Here is an 18378-nt window from a genome sequence, read left to right on the forward strand (position 1 = left end):
TGCCAATTGGGACTGAAGCCAGGCGGAGTGCGGGTGAAGACAGTATTAGGCGTGCTGCCCTCAAAGCTGTCAGAAGGAGACTGACAAAACCTAAATGCTTGTTTGTTGTTAGTGCAGGTGAGGTGTCTCGAGCTGTGAATCGGGACCTTGCTGTTATAATACAGGAGCAAAGCCCTTGCATCTATGGGCATGGACCTAAGAAAGGCACACTGTATGTTACGCCTCTCAGCCATCTCATCCCCCTTTAATTGTGGCACTCATAATTTGCAGACACCCTTAGGTCTCAGGCATGACCCCCGCTTGCTGCCCAGCCAGAAGGGAGGGCACCGGGGCCTGTGCTCAGCCAGGGAGGTGAAGCTTTATAGGGACACCTTTCAAGAACAGCAGCTGCCCAGTGTACTCGTTGGACCCATCCTTCAGTGCCGCAAGATGCTGCAGAGGTCTAATGGGAATGTCTCTATCTGAAACTACGAGAAACAGCAGCAGACCAGTCCCCATCACAGGCAAGCTCGTGAGAGCTAAATGGGATTTTCAGAGGAGGAGATTATGCACGGCTGCCACAGTGCTGGATGGGAGCAGCGAGTATGCAGCACGCTGAAATGAAGGCTACGTTGACCCTGAGGGAAAGGAGATAAATTGAGTCAAAACACTCGGCAGTGTCTAATTTCCAAGGGATTATTATAATCAATAAAAACCGTGTGTGGATGTGCACATGTGCATCTGTGGTGTAGCAAACAGCAGAAAGCACATAAATGAATATATAGATAAATAATAATATCTACATGTATGTATGCATGTACACACGCAAGACCATGTTGCTAAAAAAGCCGTACAAGAAATCCTGTCAATATTAAACATCCTTTTATGTTTGCCCTGATGCTTGAGGGTCTGCAAGCAGCCTCAAAGCCAAAGATGACAAGGAGCTGAAATATCACTCGCTGTCAGCCCCAGCCCGTAATCGCGGTGGAGCACGTCACTGTGCTCAAGCCAACGTCAAGCCGCCTGGTGTGGTACAAAGCTGTGCACCCTGCCATAGCCCTGACCATCTGCTATATTTAAAATGGAAAAAGGCCTCCAGGGAAAACGAACCAAATTCACCATGGGTACAAAGAGGCATGGCGCCTTTGAGGTCTGCAGAATGGATTTGCTTACACCAGCGACGGATTTCATGCAGCGACCTTTGTTCTCCATGAAACCTCGTTTCTCTTTGTGCTTGTGCCAGTGTGGCTCCACTCTGGTAGAAATAATACTAATTTATGCCAGAGCAAGTCACGGGAAATTTTTATTTTGCCTTTTAAGCACAGATGCTAGGTAACGACGTCCGTAGCCGGTTTCCTTTCTCACTTCACTCTGTTTTTTCTCTGCAGGTGCAGTGCCTCTGTTTTTTCTACACTCACTTCAGATTTACCAAGCCTCTATGAGAAGGCAGCCAGGCCTTCAGTGCCCTCATCCGACACCCACTCTGCAGGGGGGATGTTTTTCCTCAGCACCTTGCTGGTGCTGAGGATTGTCCTGTTCCCTTCACAGGCATTTCCCTCCTGCTGCTATGAATGACCAGGATGAAGAGGCCCTTCACTCTCCTGTGATACAGATAGCAAAAAGAAGCACACACCTGCTTGGCCTCGCTGGACTTAACCTTGTGCTGAATTCCACCCGAAGCCATTTTCCATTTCCTTAAGTTTTGCTTTCCTGAAAATCAGTGCCAGAACAGGTAAACTGATTTGAACTATTGACTCTACACAGATTACTATAAAGAGGCCAAGGCAGATGATGGTCCCTAATCATCACACCCAGCGTGTGGTAGGATAGATTCAGGTCCCAGCTGCCTTCCTTGGGTGCCTGTCCCCTCACTCGCTGATGCCTTTTCCCCCAACATCTCTGTCATTGCCTTCTTTTCGATTGAAAGATGAGTCCCTAAGGAACCTAAGCTAAAAACACCCATACCAAAGCACAGGGCCTGACCCTGGCAGCTGTGCCAGGCTGGCGCTGATTCATCACTCTGTTCTACCTGGCAGTCCAAGGGCAGAGCAAGAGGGCAGGGGGCTGCAGATGCATTTGTGGCTCCTTGATATTCTCTCATGAACACCTGGAGTCCTGCCTCCTCCTCATGCTTGGGTGCATCCCACCCCTGTTGTATAGAAAACTGACTTTTGCAGAAATCCAAGCCGCTGGGGCTGGACAAAGACCAACATTACATCCACAGCTGCCCAGGAAGAGGCTTTCCCTGAATGGGGTCACTGCTGGGGACCTCTGATGGGGAGCTGCTCTCCCATCACATCCAGTTACGGGTTTGGATGGATGCTTCTGCATGTGTTTCTCCCCCTGACATAAATGACTCAGGCCACTCTTTAGGTGACTTGAGCTGTTGTGACTCTGCCAACCCAGTTTAGCTCCACTTTCTATGCCCAGGTACCCAGAGAAAACCTGGAGCAGCACTGAGAGCCTTGGAGAGGTTGCTTTGGATTTACATGAGTGTAAAGTGGCACCAATATAAGCGTGCAAAACAAAGAGGGATTTGCATCAAAAAGGAGCACATGTATAGGGCTACACAGTCCCAAGTTTTGAAAGGAAAAGAAACATAAAGCTAATGGAAAACCTCCGTGACTACTGAATGTGTTTTACTCCTGAATCCCCTGTGGAACCAATCAGTCCCTTGCCTTATAAAAGCAGATGCAACACATGTTAGTGTGAAGGCTTTTTGCCTCACGTTAAGGGCCCTAATGAGAAGTTTATGGGCAGTGAAGCCCAGAGGAGAAAGCAGGATTAGAGACAAAGCTCTGTCCCACTAGGTTAGGGAACCTCTGGAGCAGTGCCATTGACCAAGGGGATTTAAATCTGCACATAAAAGCCTCTTGTAGCTGATCATCATTCACATTAGCACAAAATGGCCTCACGCTGATAACCTGACCCACTCAGCTGGTGGCTGCTCTCTGCACCCAACGCTGAGGATGACCTTTCTTACCTGATTTTCCCTCAGTTCCCTTCTTTACTCCAATATATTCCCTGTGTCTTGTCTTTGGGGATTTCTATTTACTGAAGCTCTCTAAGACAGCTAAAGAAAAATTGCCTGCTCGGGACTGGCACTGGGAATGCTACTCAAAGAGCACAATACAGAGCTGAGAGCTGGGGGTTGTGAGGACTGAATCCCACTCAGGTTGGGCTCTCATGTCTCTGCAAACGAAGCTGCAGGATTAGGGACCTCAGCATGACATCCCATCCTAAGGATACTACTCTCTCCTTCTGCCCTCTGCTGCTGTACTACTGCACAAGAGCAGACAGGCACCGCTGCAGCTCTGCACCTAAATGTGTTGGAAATTCTCCCATAAATGCTGCTTACTCGCATTTATGACATTTAACATCTTTAGACCATCATAATAAAGTGTTGTTTTCCTCTAGTTAACAGGTGTACAGCAGGTACTAACCCTACTTTAATAACCCACTTGGTAAGAGTGAATTGAGTTGAACTGCCTTGAACCATGGTGTTTGTCTGCAGCAAATACTCCCAGTGAAACTACTGGGAGAAGGCTGGGAAAGAATGGACAGACCCTACACTTCCCTACAAATGCTTAATACAACTTAAGGCTCTCAATGTAAGATGTCAGGATTAAAATTAAAGAAAATGTTTGTTTTAAATAAACTTACTAGTTGAAGCTGCATAGAGATCTGCCAACACACCCAAACCTTTTTCCTTGATAAATGTAAAGGAGACTCAAAACTGCAGCCAGCAAGAGTTTCGTTATCAGAAATGTGCATATAATGACTGAGGTCAAAATGCATAAAAAATAATGTAAAGCCACACTAAATGCTGCTGTTATTTTTGAGAACAGGTTAGCTGATTGTCTCGAGTCTCTCACTGCACTTAGGGGCTTTCCCCAGAGGGGATTTTCCTTTCCTACAAGGACTTGCACTGCCTTACTTTACTGGAAACCATGTGGAAAAGGGATTTCTTCTGCAGTAAAAGCATTTCAGCAGGCTCACTGGTGAGGAATGCCCAGGACTGAAATATGGGGAAACACATAGCTGGCAGGCAGGAGCAAAGGGAGAGTAACAAGGCAACCTAAAAAAGAAAAAAAAAAAGGGGGGGGGGGGGGGGGGGGGGGGGGGGGAAGCTAATTACAAACATCTGTGTAAAGAGGAAGGCAAGGAAAAGAAAACAGGGAAAGAATGGCGAGGCTCCGGTGGCAGTGACCGTGGTGAGCTGTCATGCCCAAAGCCACGGGCTGTGTCCTGCAGCATTTCTTGCTCACTGGAAGCTGTTTTTCAAGTCAAGGAGCGAGGCTTCTCCAACGTAAATGAAAAATTCCAGTCAGCAGAGGGTAACTGAAGCACTCTTAAAACAAAAGTGTCGTTGGAGAGGGACCAATAAATCATCTGTTGGCAAGAATTTCTCATGTGCAGCGGGGAACTCCTCTTTCCAGTCTGGTCTGGGTGTCGAACCCGCCCTGCGGTCCTAGCAAAGCGCTGCTGCACGTGTTTGTCTTTACCCGGTACGGACGTCAGAGGGGTGCCAGCCCTATAAATTGGGGCTGGGGGTTCGAGCTGTGTCAGGGCAGAGCCAGCTGCCAGCCAGAGCCCTCTCCTGGGGCTGTGCTGTGGAGACCGTCAGCACTTGGATGAGTTTCATTGCTCTTCGGGAGCGGGATAACTTTGTGTTACGGTGACATGGGAGAGCTCAAGAAGCACAATAAGCAGCACTCCAAAAACGCTTTTTAATAGATGTACTTCTTTTTATAGTTCAACTACTTTCCCAAGCGGGGATTTAGCTGTGTGCAACCATTGGAAATGGCAGCTCTGTTACTGAATTAATTCTATGGGTAAAGCAGTAAATTATACCCATTGGAATGAATGCTAAATAGCAAACCTAAGGAAAAGCTTTGTGTAGGCAAGCAAAGGCAACTTAGGACCTGAATAAAGGCTAGTGCACTAGCACTCTTAGATAGATGAAGCCTTTTCTCCACCTTTTTGAGGCTTGGGGTCAGACATCCATGTCTACAAGAGCCACATTACCCAGCTGTGTTCAGCAGGGAGCCAACATGCATCCTTCAGGGCCCAGGACCCCAAGACATCTCCATGAGGCACCCACTTCTCTTCCAAGAGTATTTGCAGAATGTCCGTGACATCAGCAGGACTGTTTGCAAGTAGTGATCCCCTAACCTGGATGAACAAATGGATGAAATCTACGTGCAACCCCCCAGCCAACCCTCAGAGATTTCTGTGGACTTTGGGGAAAACGCACTGATTCCTGAAAGTTCAAGCACGTGATTTCTCTCTTGCATTACCCAGCTGCCAGCACTTCTGGAGCATTTCATTGCAATGCTTAAAGTCCTTGATCTTCCTGCATGACCTGAACCAAAAACTATCTCTGAGGGTTATATTTAACAAGTAATGCTGGAGTTCCACTGTCTACTGCCAACTTCATTTATAAGTACTCCCTGACCAAATTGAGAGCAGACAGAAGAAACAGAAGATTCTTTGCCCTGGAAAAAAAAAAAATAAATTATAAACTAATAAAGTTCCCCAAACGTTGGAAAATACATAGTGGGACTGGAAGCTGGAAAGCAGGAGGTGTCCAGTCTACTGGGTCCTTGCAAATTTTGCTTTGTGACTGAATTCTTCACCTTCCTCTAACCCCTTCCAACCTCAGACTACTCCTTTGATTGTGGAGATCAACAGAAGCGGATCCATCAATGTCCACGGGCCTTGGATCACGTGCTGTGAGAAGTGAGATCCCACAGAGGCAGGGAATGAGGAGTGTGATAAGATGCTCTGAAGGCTTTAAGATGTCCTACCCCTGACTTGACCAGAAAAGTTTCCCCTCAACCCAAAGGAGGCCTCGAGCAGCCATCCTGCTGTCCCCACAGCTGCAGTGGCTGTAAACACCAAATGGCTGAGGGAGAGGGAGGCTCAGGGCTTCCTCCAGCCCTGCCACCAACCTGCAGCCCCTGGGACATTCTTCTGGGGTGTTGTAATGCGGTTTGATCTCTGAGTGCATTCAAGTACAGAGGAATTTTTTCATGGGTCTAAGAGGTTATTATCACCTCAGTTAATTATCTGTAAGGATTCAGACTCCAGCGAATGTTAATTATTCTTCCATCAATCTCATGCTCACAAAAGCTTAGTAGGGCTATTTTTAGCTGTACAAATATCTCCTTCCTGAATGGAAAAGCTGTTCTTTCTCGTGCACATCTTTAAATGTTAAGCACACTAGACAGAACTGAGTTTCTTTCTTTTCTCATAAAAAACATCCCAAGAATGCACAATACTTAACAAAATTGCTAAGAACAATGCCACCTTCAGAGCTGAACATATGATGTTAGAAATCTGGTATGGGGATGAGACAAAGAGGATCGCAGAAGGGTGCTTGAAGCCCATGTTTAATCCTACAAAATATGCCACTGGGAGAGCTGTTTGGTGCCAAGAGCACTCCAGCAGGCAGGTACCTACATAAGCCTTGTCACCCAGTGCCTGTGAGAAGAGGGCGATGGGGCTGTAGGTGCCGAGGTGGAGGTGCAGGACACTACCTGCAGATGGCATTGGTCCATGTCCCTTTTGTTCCTAGCCCTGAGGGTTGTGACGGGATCTCTGAGCACCTCAGCTGAAGGTACCAGTGCTCTGCCCACAGCTCCAGGCAGCTGGAAACAACAGCACGGAGAAGGCCAACCCTCAGTGATGTGCTTAATGATGAGCTTTGGGCTGTCTGTACTGTTAATGTTTGCAATCTTTTGTATAAAAATAGCTAGTAAATACACCCTGAGGCCCAATCTGCTTCCCCGAGACCATAAACCATTTTGTTTAAGCCATAAACCACCTGAGTCTGTGTTCTCCACTTTGATAATGTTCTTATGCTGACGTGCCCAGACCTGGAGAAGCAGACTTCAAAAAGGAAAGGCTCGCTCAGTACAGGAAGATCTGCTGGCTATTAGGGATTTCTCTAAGCTGCTCTGATACACTCGAAGGAGAGGAGAGGATTTTTGTAGCTTTAGGTACTGGAAATCATTGCTGGGTATATTACACATTTTCTGTGTGGCTTTGGGCAAAGTGCTTTGGCCTTAATTTTGTACCAGTAAAGGAAATGGGAGTGCAGCTATTGACTTCAGCGGGATCTGGATCAGGACCCTTGTCCCGTTTCCCATCAGTACATAGGAATTATAAAGGAGCGGGTTGGAAATTTTTGCAGACCTCAATCTTCTCCATTTCCAGACCTTGAGAAGCGTGCAGAGGTCATCCAGGCGAGGCTCCACGGGCCATGCAGCCCTGATGCAGCCTGCTGCTCTTCCTGCATCTCTGGCTCCAGGCAGACCACCTTCAGACCGGGTCCTGCTCCCTTTTGCAGAGTGTTACCTAAACCCAGTTGCTTAGATAATGTCTCCTCTAGTGCTCTCTGTAAATGTGTGGCTCTGCAGAAGCTGACATTTGAAGTGCTTAACTGGTTTGTACCTTCAAATTATTACTGTAAAGCATGTAATGTTTAAACATCATATTCTGCATCCCCTAGCACATACATATTCATGGGAAGTTCTGTCAAAAGTGAGAAAGGAAAGGAAAAAAAAATCGCACACAAAATTATCAGAACTTTATTTGAAAGCCAGAGTACTAAAAAAGTTTGAAAGAGTTTCAAGGTAACCCTGATTCTTTCTGTGCTTGTTATGTTTTCCATCCTTACTCATAATTGTAGGACTCCATCCCAACCCCAACCTAAGCCGTATTGACAGGAAAGGATTATCCACAGGAATCTGACATATTTACATCTGGAGTGTGCCAAGGGAAAATCTTTCGGAGTGGAACAAAGCCGGCCTTATTTGAACTAGCTTCTTCCTCTACAACTGCGGATGGACACCAGGGTGGGGTGCAGGGCTTATCTGGGTAATAAATACTTTGAGTAAATTAATTTCTTCTTAACAGGATATGCAGTAAAAAGAAATTGCTTCTCTGGCTTTTATTCCTCTCACAGTGAAATTGGAATCACTTGAGAAAAGATTTTCACTGCAATGCTAAGCTGAGCATCGAGACAGCATCACCCTGGAAAAGATCTTTAGGTGCACTATTTGCAGATCCATATCAGCGAAAGGAACACCTGCTCTGTATGCTCTAATAAATATAATAAATATAATAAAAATAATAATAATAATAATAATAAAATAATAATAAAAAAACAGAGTTTGGGGATCTCTTTGTCTTAGGTCTAGCAGGATAAAACTGTGATGCTGCACCTCCAAATACCTCTGAGTTTTAGCACTTGCATTATAAATGCAGGAATCCTCAAATTCTGTTCTTATAATCCGATTCCTGAGTTCCCTTTCTCTGTGCAGGAGCGAGCTTTAACTGTTGAGAAGATAGATTATCTCGGGAGCTTGCAAAATGTTTCATACCAAGAAATTCTGGAGAGGTTTTGTTATGCGAGCAAACGGAAAATACACATTTTGCTTTTGGTGTGCATGGCAGAAATGCTCTTTGAGCATCTTTGGTCACTGTGGAGGAAAGGGATTGTTTGCAAAATGAATTGATTGGCATGCTCTTAGACCATCTCACACCAAGATTTGGAACTAAACATGATAAAGTCCTGTGCGTAAATATTCTGACTCTGTATCTCTGATACCTGTGAATACCTGCTCATGGCAGGCAGAGGTTGATGATGGCTAAAATGCATGCAGGAGGGGCAGGTAGCAGCAATATAAGGGTGCTTCGAGGACTAACAGGGATTAGCAAGCATCTCACAGTGCTAAATATCATATACGGGGAATATTAAAAACAAAACGGGGCAGTGCTGGCAGCACTGCGAGGGGCTGCATCCCTGCACAGGCTCCTAGTGCAGCAGCTCTCAGACCTTTGGGTAGTTTGTATTTGGCAGGCGAGTTCTTTGAATCCAGTGGGGTCAAAAATATGGGCTGCAGGGGAAGAGAAGCACGCTGTGAGACTGCCCCATGCTGTTCCTGTGTGAAAACCCTGAAAGTCATGGCCCAGAAGGGGGCACCAGCAGCGCTTTGGTCTGAACGTCCAGAAGAAGCAAGCGGGCTTTTCAAGGAGCAAATGGGTTTCCTTTCCTCAGAACAGTTTTTTAAGTATTTGAGCGTTGTTTATTATCTGTTTCCTCCCTCTTTTTCCTTCAATCCTTCCTCCACTGTTTTCAAGCCTAAATGAACCCAAATGTTCAATCTTCCCTCACAAAACATTTGACCTCTGCTCATCATCATTTTCCTCTTCCAGAGCCTCCCCAGTTAAGCTGCACTATTCCCGAGTGCCCCAAACTGGACAAAGGATGTCCTTAACAGTGCTGAGCAGATTGGAGGGCACACACTGCACGTTTTTAGGCTATTCTGGTGTTTGTACATCCCAGTAAGCCTTTCTTCCTGTAGTCATTTAACTTTTCTGCAAACTTGGTTTATACTCCCAGCTGAGTTATGTCAAATAAAATGGTGAAAAGATTAAAGCACTAAGCCACGTTTCAACAAAACCTCTAACATACACATCTACACCACCAGCAATCCCTTTTGCTGTTACAGGTTATTTCACTTGAGCCAGCAGCCTAATCCCTGCTGGGAGAAGTCACTGCAACGGCACCAGATTTACCTCTGCCAGGTTTGCTAGGGCAACGATTTGGGCAAGTCCTGGCCGGGTAATCAAGTCCTCAGTGCCCACGTGTAGTGGCTTCTCCACTGATAAGAAGCCAAGAGCTGAAAATGAAGACAAACATTAGTGAACTGACTCGATCAATACCTCATCAAGCAACTGGACAATTTCAGCTGGAATTTGTGATTGAAGCAGTGTTTTATTCATGAACCACTGATGATGCAAAATGACACTGGCAACAGACTATGAATGGCCTGCGATCTTCTGCACTGCTTTTATTGGAGTGTAAAAACAGCGGTGAAGGGCAGCACTAGGACTCAGTGTGCTCTGCGAGCATTTATTAGTGCACTGGAAGTGTTTGTGATGCATGAGGTTGTCAAGCCAAATATAAAAGCTGGACCTCAGGCTTGCCAAGGGATCCTTGCAGCTGTGCCTGTCTCCAGTCACGTTGTTATTTATGGACAACGATTTGGAGAAATAAATAATTTCAGTAGCCTGCCATTGTATTTAGGTTACTAGAAGTGTAAATAGTCATTTTTCATTTAACCTGTGAGATGCAGTTTGGCCTTGCTGTGCTCTTGGCGTTGCAGCATCTTTATGCTCCTTCACCTTGTGGCTATTGCGCTTCAAAGCCACTGAGTGCTCGTGGCCAGCTTCTGCCAGCAGGTTGTGTTGATTCTCTTTTATACGGAAGGGCTTGTAGGCTCACCTCTTTTGTTGAACATATAGGTAGCTTAATAACGTGATTGATTATGAATTCTCTATGAGTTAGGTCTCAGGAACTACCAGGACCTGATGATGCCCAGAGCCCCTCGCCAACACTAAGCAGTACAGGGCTCCCACCATTCCAAAATGAGAGATTTGGCTCTCGCTGTCCCAAAGCTACTTATGTGGCAGACTTGGGTTCATCTCTGTGGGCAATCAAAATGAAGTCAGCCTTCCCCAAACTTTTAAAAGGTAGGTGTCCTTCATGAAGGTGTCACCAGCTTATGGCCCTTGCGGCTTGATTTTTAAAACTATCCAGAAGGTGCAGACACTTTGAAAAGCTGATGTAGGTCCTTTCTGTACATTCTTTCTGTTCTACATGCCCTAGGCATTAAAGTCTTATCAATGGCATTCCTGGCAGTATTTGACATCACATTCATCGTATAAATCGTGTATTTCTCACCTCACAACAACCATCTCTGGCTTCTGAGCATTATGTTCAACACCACTGCATTGATTGGGCTCAAATCCCATCTTAATGACTTCCTCTGCAAGCACAGCAGATAAACTACCTCCGTGTTCCCCAATGAAAGCTGAGAAGTAAAGGGCTTTGCCTCACCTCAGTGTAAAGCTCTGGTGCTTCCCATGGCCCCTTCTTGCCCTGGAAGCCTCCTGGGAAACTACATTAACTAAGCAGCAATCAAAAGAAGAGGTGCAAACAATATTCCAAATGTTTATTATGTATTAAAAATACCGCAATAAGCCATACAGTTCATTTCACAGTAACCTAAACAACATTGTTCAAGAACTTGAGAAGTCAACAGAGGACAGTGCAGTTCAAACGGTGACAACAATTATCTTAATGCCATGGTCCCTCCTTCTTTGCCAGCAATTCTTTCCTATTTACCGTGGGAACAACGGGAAGTAGAGCTCACTATCTTATTTACCTAAGACAACTCCTTTTTACCTGTGCTGTTCCCACAAACACATCACTTTTGGGAAGTGCTATTTCTAGGAATGATTTTCCTAACGTAGTCAAAGTGCAGGCAGAGGTGGGCACGATGCACACAAGACAGCGGTGGCCCCTATATCCAACCTGTATCCACGTGCAGACACCTGTATCAACTCTTTGGATAAAGTTGAAAAGTAAACTTGAAAAGGAGGGATATTAGAAATCCTTTCCAAAAAGACAGAAGACCAAGGAAGTTGTGGAAGTGGTTTTAAAATGAACTCCAGCACCTAGAGTATTGCGACACCTTTTCCTCGCTCTCAGCCAGTTACTGGAAGGCTCCTTCAGCACCAGCGCCCCGGGCAGACAGACATCTGGGGACACACCAGCCATAAGGAACTGACCTGAAGTCCTGAGTGTGCAGCAATAGTTCAGGTCACTGACAGCTGTGTGAAAAGTACACGTTTAGAAGCAATTCTGCTGATTTCATGCTGATTTCCCCCCCTTCTGTGTTGTGAAGTGTATCATTATTATTATTAGCATGCTTGATATACAGGGACATGAGAACTGTGATTTTTGTCCTCCCTCATTCAGATTTGTGATCATTTTTACAGAAAATCCTGCATCACGGAGAATTAGGACTTTACAAGAAATAGCCTCATCATGTAAACAGCCCAAAATATGACAGAAATATTACTGTACTCTGATGAAATGTTCCCCCTCTTTCAGATGTCTCTGCTCAGCACTGATCTTCCTCACTGGCAGCTACAGATGCTGGTAAAGAAGCCTGCGATCCTACAATAAATCTCTCCCACCATGTGGTGGAGCATCGCTCTCAGGTCTCATCCCCAAGCAACACCACTTACCTCAAACCTTCCCTTACTGGGGGTCCAGCTAACGCCTGTTAGCTCCACAGTACAGACTACGGACACACAGAAATGTCCTACAGCTCAGCTGGTACCTGGTACTGACTCCACGGCTGAGCCCCGAACTGCAGAAACAGGCGAGCTGCTTCCAACCTGGTCCACACTTTACCAGTGTAGCAGTTTCAGACAGGGTGATAGGTTTGTTCATTTGTTTCTTGAACCAAATATCTCACTAAAATCGTCAGTGCACGTGGCACTTCTTCATACCAGAACAGTTGTGGCCCTTTGGTGTGGGTTATATAGTGTCCTAGTGTGAAACACCTTAATACCGTTAAATATGCGCCCATGCTAACGAGGCTGTCATGCCTTAGTCACACCACTGCGGTTTCAGCGGTACAACTGTACAGAGAAGAGCCCTTAGAAACTCAACCCCCAACTAAACTCATGTTTTCTTAAAACAAAATAGGAAAAAATAAAATAAAAAACTACACCAAAAGAGAAATAAAGGAAATAAGCAGAACTGTCTCTATTATTAAAGTATTCTTATTCTCTTTGGAGGTATCAAACTGCATTTAAAAAGAGTAAAAAACTGGGCATACAAAAGCTATTTTCTATAATCCAATATTTGCACAAGGAGCACAGCTGCCTAAACTTTTTCGTGTATTTTTTCTACTTTCACAAACAATCTTTCCAGATCATTCCTCAGGTCGTCTATTGAGCTCTTCACAGACTCCAAGTCGTTCTCATTATTTTCAATTTTCACCGAGTAGGAGACTAAACTATCCACTGCAGTTCTGATCATTTTCAAATCTGAATCGACCTGGCTGACAGAAGATCTCAGTTCATCTACAGAGCCTTCCACGGAATTAAATTTTTCAAGATAGCCTTGAGAATGTGCTTGATCTGTCTGAAGATTGCCTTGGTCCAACAAAGTACTAATTTGCTTCTGGACATCCTGAAAAGCACCAGAGGATGGCAGGTCACTGATACTTCTTCTCAAGCTCTCCACGTCATTGTACAGTGAGGTCTGTGATTCACCAAGATTTTTGAGAACATCTGAGACTGAAGTTACGTCCATACCCGAGATTCCCTGAAGATCACTCATGCTTTGTTCTAGAGTATTGAGCTTATTCTCGTACTCTGCCTCCTTAGAGAGGAAAGATTGCAACTTTTCACCATGCTGAGCAGCAACAGAAGTTAGAGACTCCAAGCTCTCTTCTATGTGTCTCAGCCGAGACTCCAGTCCTTCACTGTTCTTTTCAAAAGTTTCTAATGCTTTTCTGAAGAGTTCATTTTCTTCCCATTTGCTGAGCTCGGCTTTAACCTGCAGTAAATCTTCATCAAGTCTTTTAATGTCACCGGGGAGATGCATAATAGAATCCTCTGCCCTCAGAACTTTCTCTTGTAAAGCTTTTAATGAGAGGTGTTCAGTGTCTGCAGCCTCTTTGAATTTCTCATGTTCCTGTTTGAGGTTGACTAACTCTTTCACTTCGGTATACACATCAGACTCCATGGAGTCTATTGTGCTCTTCAAGGTCTCTATGTCCTTTTCTTTGCTTTTCATGGATGCTTGCATCTCATCAAAAGCATCTTTTAGCACCTTTATCTCATGCTTATACACATTTGCTTCTTCTAGTGAATCAACCTTTGCTTTCATATTGTTGATTTCATCTTGGCTCCTTTGCTGGACTTCGGTGAACACAGCGATGTTATCATTTATAGACCTGGTTAGCTCTGTTAGTCTCTCTTCCACCGTGTTTTCCAGCGATGTGAAGTCTCGTTCCCTCGCATCCTTCACCATGTGGATGCCATCAGACAAGTCTTTCAAAATTTCATTTTGCAGCTTCTGAAGCACTTCACTGATCCGGTTTATTTCACTCTCCCCTTGCTTGACAGCCTTCTCAGTAACCTCCTGCTTCTGCTGAGCAATTTTCATCATGGATTCAAAATCCCCAAATGTGGCTTGAAGGGACTGCACCTGAAACAGAAATCCAGATGGTTAATATTTACGGTTTCATCCTTACCAACATCCTTATCCTTTGTTTCTAAGATCCTTACGGCCCCCACTACCATGTTAAATGATCACCTCATCACACTCCCTACCTGAGGTCACACTATGACATATAGATACAGGAGGTACAAAAAGTAAGTTAATACAGAAAGCTGTTACCACTGGGTCGAGTGTGCTATGAAGCTTCCCAATCACAAACACTTTCCCACTGGTTTTGTGGCAGAAACGGGGAAAAGGGCAAGGGGCGAGCAGCTCTGGAAGTCAAAATCCAGGCACACCAACAGGGAAGCATGGATTACTTAATTTTGGGGCCAAGCAGAGTATCAGACTCAAGACTGTTGAGAAGTCTTTTTGTGCGTGTGTGGGTTGTATTTTCCTGAGGTTTGTAAAGCGGCGTAAGCGCTCCCGCTGGCTGCAATAGGAATCCATCATGAAGAAAATACCTCAAGGCCTTGGCAGGATGGCAAGTGCTGAGTAATGCATGTTGCCTTGCCTCACGCTACTCTCTGTGTCTGAGGGGTACATTAATCAGTCATGCCACATGGACTGCCATGTTTACTGATTAGATACACAGCTGGAGGGGTGGTTTTATTTTATAAATAGAAGGAAATATACTTTATTTATTCCTAGAAAGAAAAATACAGAGACTTTTCTTTTCTTTTTAACTGAGAATGGCTCCAGAAGTTCCCAGGCAGCCTCTGAACCTAGAATTTCATCTCAAAACACCCAACAGATTTACTAATAAGATATTAAGTTATTTATTTGTATTTTTGCAAGACTAACTCCCTGACCAAATCCTCCTTGGTTTTAAGGGAAGTCTACACCGTGAAAGAACTACAAAGCTTGGCTGTGAGACTTGCTCTTGGTTCAAAGGATCCCCAAAGTTTGAAGAATACCCATAAAGGTGACTTCCTTTACGTCCCTCTCCCCTTCTGTAAAAGGGTTTGTAATAACTTTATATTCCCTAAACTTGTATTCTCTAGCACTTGCATAGGAAACTAGAAATGAACCAAAGAGGGGGAACAAAGAAAGTAATTCTGCCATACGCATTGCAGCAGGGCAACAGCCTTTCCTCTGACTCATCAGCCTCACTTCCACTACATATTAGCTGTCATGCATTCTGATTTTTTTCTGCATAGCATTTTCTGACTGACTATAAATGGACTTCATTAATCTAGAAGGAGAGCGCATCGAAGTTCTCCTCCCCATCTCATGACGGTATTTATTTTCTTTGACGCATCTGAACCACCAAATTGATATTTGCAATTAACCATCTTCAAATGTCAGTCTAAGAAAAGGCATCAGAAACGGGGAGGGGACGCCTCTAGAGTGCCAGGAGACCTCTGCTGACGTACAGAGGGAACCCAGCCCTCCACACTTATAAAGTATTTTACACGAACTCCTCCACCACATTTGGGCAATGCTCATGGTGTAAGTTGGAGCTGCTTTCCTATACTTCTACATGGGCCAGATGTTTGAAGATGAGAGAGCTCTGATATAATAAAATGGACCCAAATCCTCTAACTAGACCAGCTTCTAATCTCACCTGTCCAAGCCCACACTCAACTCACCAAGAGCCACCAGGCCCAAAGCAAACCCCTCACAAGAGGAATGTAAAACTCCCAACTTCAAAGTCATAGCTCATCCCCACTGCGCGGTTGGCTTGTGCATGCACCTACTTGTGAGTTTGCCTGCTTGCTCTTTGCGGCTGGCAACATTTGAAACCATAGCCCTTGAAAAGTTTAACATCATAAACGGCAAATAAAAATACAGCTATAGCTAACTTCTGCGTCTTCTCTAACTGGTCATACTACCTTGTATTCAAACACCACGCAGCCTTGGCCTCTCTGAAAACTGTGCTATACTGAAGCCTAAATTTCCACATCATTTCCTTTCTCCTCCTACTGCTGATGTGTAAAACAGATGAGCTTATATAACACTTGCTCCTGACAAAAGCTCTCTGCAGCAAAAGAATAAAGGGGAAAGACAACTCCACATGGCAGCCTGCGCTGACAGCACCCTCTAAGTACAACGTGGGACCCACACTTCTTTACAATAGAGAAATAATGGTCTCTTCTTCCTCAAGTGCACTCTTCTGCAAATGTAGCTCGAAGCCACAGCAAACAAAGCTTTCAAGGGTTACATCGAAAGCCTGTTTCATCTTTCCCATCTCTTATTCTTGTATTACCGTATGTCTCACATCTGCTATATACAGGCAATCAGTTTCAGTTCTCTTTCAGAGTAACTATTTATAAACTTACCCTATACATCTCTCTCTTATAATATGCAACAGATACCTAAGATCTTGTGCAACAATGCAGAGATGCAGGCAGCAAACTGCATCCATTCCTGTGCTTGGATGGGCTTATATATTGCTCATACATCTGGCTTCTATACTCGTACACTGTAATCTTACATCCTGTTCCCTGCCGTTGCAATTTCTTCCATCCTACAAAGAGTGTATAAAAATGCCTTAAAAACTGGAAGGAAAAAAAAAAAGTTAGGAAAAAAGTGCTGGTTCAAATCACAGCCCAGTCATCAGCAGGGAAAATAAACAGATTTAAAAATCACCTTTGGAAACACCACTATGGCCCTGCGTTCTTGCAGCAGCCCTTCTCCCTCCCAGGACTTTTCCTTTTCCTCCCCGCGAGAGGAAGCGCCACGGCGGATCCCACAGACTCCACGTGTGCATGCTGCCGTGTTTCCGGGAATGCCACGGGGCGGCGGGGGGACCCTCGCCAGCACCAGCCCCGCTGTCCTGCCCTGTCCCATCCTCCTGATGGGGCCCAGGCCCTTCAGCCACGGGGATCATTGGGGTGTCCGCAGGGAGACGGCTCGCTGAGCATGCAGCAGTCAAGCTGGGACATGAATCTTCTCATCTTTGATCTGCTTCAGCTGTAGCTTCACTTACCGCTTGCAAGCCCGTTTGCCTGCTCCCTAGGCTGATGCCGGCTATGTGCGTTCTGCTCCATTACACGCTGTCACATGCAGTGCCTTTGAAAGGTTTTAGGCCTGTAAGACACATCCCGATGGGAAGTGCCACTTGTCAAGCTCTCACTCGAGGGCTCAGAGGGCACAAAGCCAGGCGGGGAAGGCGCGCTGCCTCCACATCCCTCCAGCCACCCTGCCAGCAGCTTCACACCCCTGCCATGGCTGCAGCAGCCTCGCTCTCCATGCAGGAGATGGCGGCGGGGCTTGGCAGGCATCTCAGGCCTGCACTACGCTGCTCTGCTGGCTGATTTGGGCTGCAGGGCAGGACCACTGTGGTTCCTACCACCTCCAGCCCAAACCTTTCAGCACCTTCATGCACCTGGCACTCGCCATGGGGCAGCATGACAGGAGACCACCGCCGGCCAGCCCTCACGCTGCGGGTCCCACCGACACCCGGGCACCCAGAAAGCGGCTTAAGGAAGCCCTCCCCAGCTCCCCTACCTTCTGCACCACGTTTTCCAGGGTGGTGGCCAGCTCCTGCCGCTGCCTGCCGGAGGCTTCCCTCTCCCGGGCGCTGCGCCCCACCTCGTCCCGCAGCTGCCTCACGTACCAGCCGGCGGGCAGCGCGGCGCCCAGCACCACGGCGGCGCCCAGCAACAGCGCCCAGCCCCGCCGGGGACCCGAGGAGCCGGAGCCGGAGCGGTTTCCCCCGCCGCCTCCCCCCGCCGAGGCTCGGCCGCCCCGGCCGTGGGTCGCCGCCGCCGCCGCCGCCCCCGGCTTCTTGGCCGCCGCCGCCTCCTCGGCGCCGCCGGGCTGCGAGCCCCGCTCGTTGGCGGTGGCGGCGGGCGGGCTGCCCCCCTTGGGGCCCCGGTGCTTGGCGGACGACATGGCGGGGCGAGAGGGAGAGGAGGGAGGGAGGGAGGGAAGAAGGGAGGGAGGGATGGAAGCTGCCGCGGAGCGATGGGGCGGGGGTGGCGGCCGGGCAGCGCCGAGCTCCCCGCCCCGCCCCGGGGAGCCGCCACGCACACGGGGCCGGGCCCGGCCTGAGGGAGGCAGCGGGAGGGGAGCAGGGGAGAGCCGCCTGCACCCCCCTCCCGAGGACCCAAATTCCCTTCAGAGCCCTCAGCACGCTCCGCCTTCTGTCCCCTCACGGTGGTAGACTGCTTTGTGACAGACTGTGGGACAGATGATACCGCAGGAAGGCTTAAATGTGTGAAAAATGCGCCCTGAATTCATCAGCATTTTGCCTCATTAAAAGTTCTTGAGCCCTAACTGGACCGGTTGATGTAGCGACTCTTGTCTGATAGGCATTTAATCAGTTCACTAAAATATCTGACGATATTTTCAGT

At 46.7% G+C, this 18378-nt stretch overlaps 1 protein-coding gene across 1 annotated transcript; it reads right to left on the reverse strand.

Annotated features, from left to right (window-relative positions):
* Window positions 1-10985: 10985 nt before the first annotated feature.
* On the reverse strand, window positions 10986-18002 carry CKAP4 (cytoskeleton associated protein 4). The gene is made up of 2 exons (XM_068664545.1): window positions 17531-18002; window positions 10986-14065 (listed from the first exon to the last, which is right to left on the reverse strand). The coding sequence occupies exons 1-2, from the start codon at window positions 17915-17917 to the stop codon at window positions 12734-12736; spliced, it is 1719 nt and encodes a 572-aa protein (XP_068520646.1). The 5' UTR covers window positions 17918-18002; the 3' UTR covers window positions 10986-12733.
* Window positions 18003-18378: the final 376 nt, after the last annotated feature.

Source organism: Anas acuta, chromosome 1, assembly GCF_963932015.1.
Source record: "Anas acuta chromosome 1, bAnaAcu1.1, whole genome shotgun sequence".
In the NCBI taxonomy this organism is placed as follows: Eukaryota; Metazoa; Chordata; class Aves; order Anseriformes; family Anatidae; genus Anas; species Anas acuta.